A 3,596-nucleotide genomic window follows, 5' to 3' on the forward strand; every position below is an offset into this window, starting at 1 on the left:
TACTGTCCTGACATACATACGGAGTTTGTAGAAACAAGACACGCTATATTCTTGAAGGATGATATGGTCAGAGAGAGCATGGCGGCACGAGAAATTAACTTTGAGGAGAAGCGGGTATACGTGCCCACTCTAATGGTTTAGGAGCCATTTTTCTCGCTACCTGTTGCTGCTGCACCAACATTACAGGATACTATTTGTGACAGCACCTGTTGTTAGTTCTACCATGGCAACAATAAATGAACATGAGGAACCTATCCTTTAGGATCCTATAGAACAAGTTGTCGCACATGAGGAAGAGCAACAACAGCCCTATATAGAACAAGCACCAACTAATGAGGCCCCCATAAGGTCTCAAAGAGCCAGAAAACCAGCCATTCCTGATGGCTACGAAGTCTATGAATATGAAGAATTTCAAATGGAGGGTGATCCCACTTCATTTGAATAAGCCAGGAGAAGCGCTTACTCATCAAAGTGGCTTGAAGCCATGCAAGATGAAATGAGATCAATGAGCACCAACAGTGTTTAGAACTAAGAAAGAATTCCTAAAGGAGCCAAGACAGTAGGCTGTAAATGGGTCTACAAAACTAAATATGACTCCAAAGGGAATGTGGAAAGATTTAAAGCGTGACTTATGGTGAAAGGTTTTACGCAAAGAGAAGGAATAGATTATAACGAGACATTTTCTCTAGTCTCATGCAAGGTTTGTTTTAAAATCATAATGGCGTTAGTGGCGCATTACGATTTAGAATTACATCAGATGGATATAAAGACGGCTTTCCTTAACGGGGATTTAGATTAGAATGTCTACATGGCACAACCAAAAGGTTTTGCCGTAAAGGAAAAGAACATATGGGATGTCGCCTGAGGAAATCCATTTACGAATTAAAACAAGCCTCTAGACAGTGGTATTTAAAGTTTGATGGAATGATAAGAAAGTTTGGGTTTAAAGAAAATATAGAGGATAATTGTGTTTATACAAAGTTCAAGAATATGAAAGGACATTGATGTCACCTAGAGGGGGTAAATAGGCATTTCTAAAAATTATCAACAAATAAAACTTGCAGTGGAGGGCAATTGCGTCCTTTTACGCCCTTACAGTATCTCTCCACCAAGATTGGCCCAACGGTCAACTTGGGCCTTGATCCCGTGTCCTGATCGGGGGCGATCAACCCTATATGGTTGGTGGCCCTCGTCGCACTGCGCTATATAAAGAGGTGGGGGCCGACGACTCGTGGTACGAGATTCACCGGTTGCCACGGTACCCCACCGACAGAACCCTAATCCGATCTAAGGGAGCGCAACAGCGGTGGGAAGCGCCGCCACCATCCTCCTCGACTCGCCGTCGTCACTGGAGTGCGTCGCCCCTCTCCATCGACCCCAACTCGACAGCGCCTTCTTCACCAACGTCATGGCCAGCTCATCCGCCAAGCCCACTGATGGTCGGTAACATATCCCCTCTCTTTAGTCTCTCCCTCTGTCTATTTCATGATCTATGTTGTTTTATCCTGAATAGACACATGTACACTCACTGATCTACACCTAGTCGATCCACTAAGTCTATTAGCCCGGAGAAGCTTGGTTTTGTGGCTCCGCCTGCCACTGCCTAAAAGGGCCCCGGCTCTTCCAGTGCTCCGTCGGAGGAGCCTTTATGCAAATCACCATTTGCTACAACTCCTGCAGGAGCCGAAGCAGAGCCGGCACTCAGACAACGCAAAAGGTCAAAACTCGACATCAGATTAGTACCAGTAAGGATCAAAGCCAATTCAAATGAGATAGGAGTAAACCATAAGCCCCGGCTCTACGTTGTTACAGTAATTTACACCGCTGTTCAGGCTGTAATTACATTACAACACCCAAAATGAAAGAAAGAACAAACGTAAAAGAAATAGCACGCTATCATACACGAACACGAGGGAGGCTGACTGTGAGCCTCACTTCATCGGACGTGTTCGGTGGGTCATCTCCTGGCCGGCTCGACCCTCTGCATCCTAATCTGCTCCCTGAACTTGGCTATGAACTCGTCGGCCTTCCTGTCCACCTCGTCCTCCACCTCTTCCGTCTCCGTCTCCGTCTCCCCCTCCGGTCCCGGCCTCGTCGCCAGCTCAAACAGCTCCTCGTCGCACGAGTTGCCGTCGCCGTCCTCATCAACCCCGTTATCTTCGCAGCTGTTTTCCTCCTTGATGGTGTCATCGTCGTCGAGATCACTGCTGAACGAGCTGTCCGACGCCGCAGCCATCTCACCCAACGACAACGTCTCGTCGTCTGCTTCGTCGTCGATGGGCACTACAGGATCGTAGCGACGGCCGAAGGTGCTCCTCGTCGCTTGCACCGCGGATCTGGACCGGAACTGCTTGATGCCAGCGCGCGTGGCGCTGTGCGAGCCCAGACTTCCGTTCGGGCTCCGGTTGCTACTAAGTGCTCCGAATTCGTTGAAGCTTCTCGCCTTGGCCTTCAGGAGGCTGCTGCGTCGCCCGAGAAACGGCGGCGGAGGAGGAGGAGGCGGAGGCGGGAGCAGAGGCGGCGACGACGGCGAGAGGGTCAGGTCGGCGTCAAGGACGGAGGACGGCGAAGGGATGGCGTGACCGCGCACGACGTCGTATCCCGTTCCCGACTTGGGAGCTAGGAGTAACTCTTCTTCTTCTTCCTCCTCCTCAATGCCGCTGCCGTCGCTCATCATATCCCCTGCTGGTGCTGGTGTCGCCGCCGCCGCCGACTCCTCGCCCGCTGGTTTCAGCTTCCTGACGGGCAGGAGGAGTGGTTTCTCACCCGTGTCGGTGATGACGTCGTTGCCGCTGTTGGTCCCTGGCGCTGAAGTGTCCGCGACGACCACGAGCGGGTCGTCTGGAAGGTACTGAGAGCTCCACGCCTTCTGGACGCCACCGCCATCCTTGCTGGCTCCATCATCGTCGTTTTCCTCGAATACCAGCGAGCCCTGCATCATCTGCGAGACGTAGGCCTCCACCGCCGCCTCGTTGTCGACGACGGGCAGCAGCTTGGTGTCGTCGGCAGCCGCTCCCTCCGCCGCCGCGGCCACCTCGGCGGCGTCTGCGTTCTTCTGGCCGAAGACGCCGTAGGAGATGATGATGCCGAGCAGGAGGAGGTGCGGCAGCTCCCAGATCCTGGGCTCCTCCGCCTGCCCCGACGGCAGCAGCGGCAGCAGCGCCACCACGAGCGCGAACAGCGCCGCCTTCGCGGCGAGGTTGGACGGGAACAGCAGCGCGAGCACCTGCTGCAGCCACGCGGACGCGGAGACGTCGCTGGCCGTCGTCGAAACTACTCTAGCAGCCTGCTGCTGCTGCGCTGGAGCCGTGTCGGCCGCCTCCGCCATTGCGGACGCGCGCGAGGTTCGTGCGTGCACGTAGTCTCTGCGCGCGCGCGCACGGGCTGTGTTTGTTCGGGGGCTCGATAGGCTGCTGCGATGACGTTGGAATTGGGAAGCTTTGGAGCGATAGATCCTTGGCTTTCGGGCGGGGAGAGGAAGCTACAAGACTTGGTCGTGAAGCATGCGACGAAGGGGAGGGAAAGAATTTGATCGCGGCCGAGCAGAACTGGCAGCAGGCCTCGCGCTCCCGGGGTGATTAGCTGCTACTACTACT

The 3,596-nt window shown here is 54.0% G+C and overlaps 1 protein-coding gene across 1 annotated transcript; it reads right to left on the reverse strand.

The window, feature by feature from the left end:
* Positions 1-1,797: 1,797 nt before the first annotated feature.
* LOC136498566 (uncharacterized) lies at positions 1,798-3,596 on the reverse strand. Its single transcript, XM_066494471.1, has one exon. The coding sequence runs from the start codon at positions 3,326-3,328 to the stop codon at positions 1,958-1,960; it is 1,371 nt and encodes a 456-aa protein (XP_066350568.1). The 5' UTR covers positions 3,329-3,596; the 3' UTR covers positions 1,798-1,957.

This window comes from Miscanthus floridulus, chromosome 12 (assembly GCF_019320115.1).
Source record: "Miscanthus floridulus cultivar M001 chromosome 12, ASM1932011v1, whole genome shotgun sequence".
Lineage (NCBI taxonomy): Eukaryota > Viridiplantae > Streptophyta > Magnoliopsida > Poales > Poaceae > Miscanthus > Miscanthus floridulus.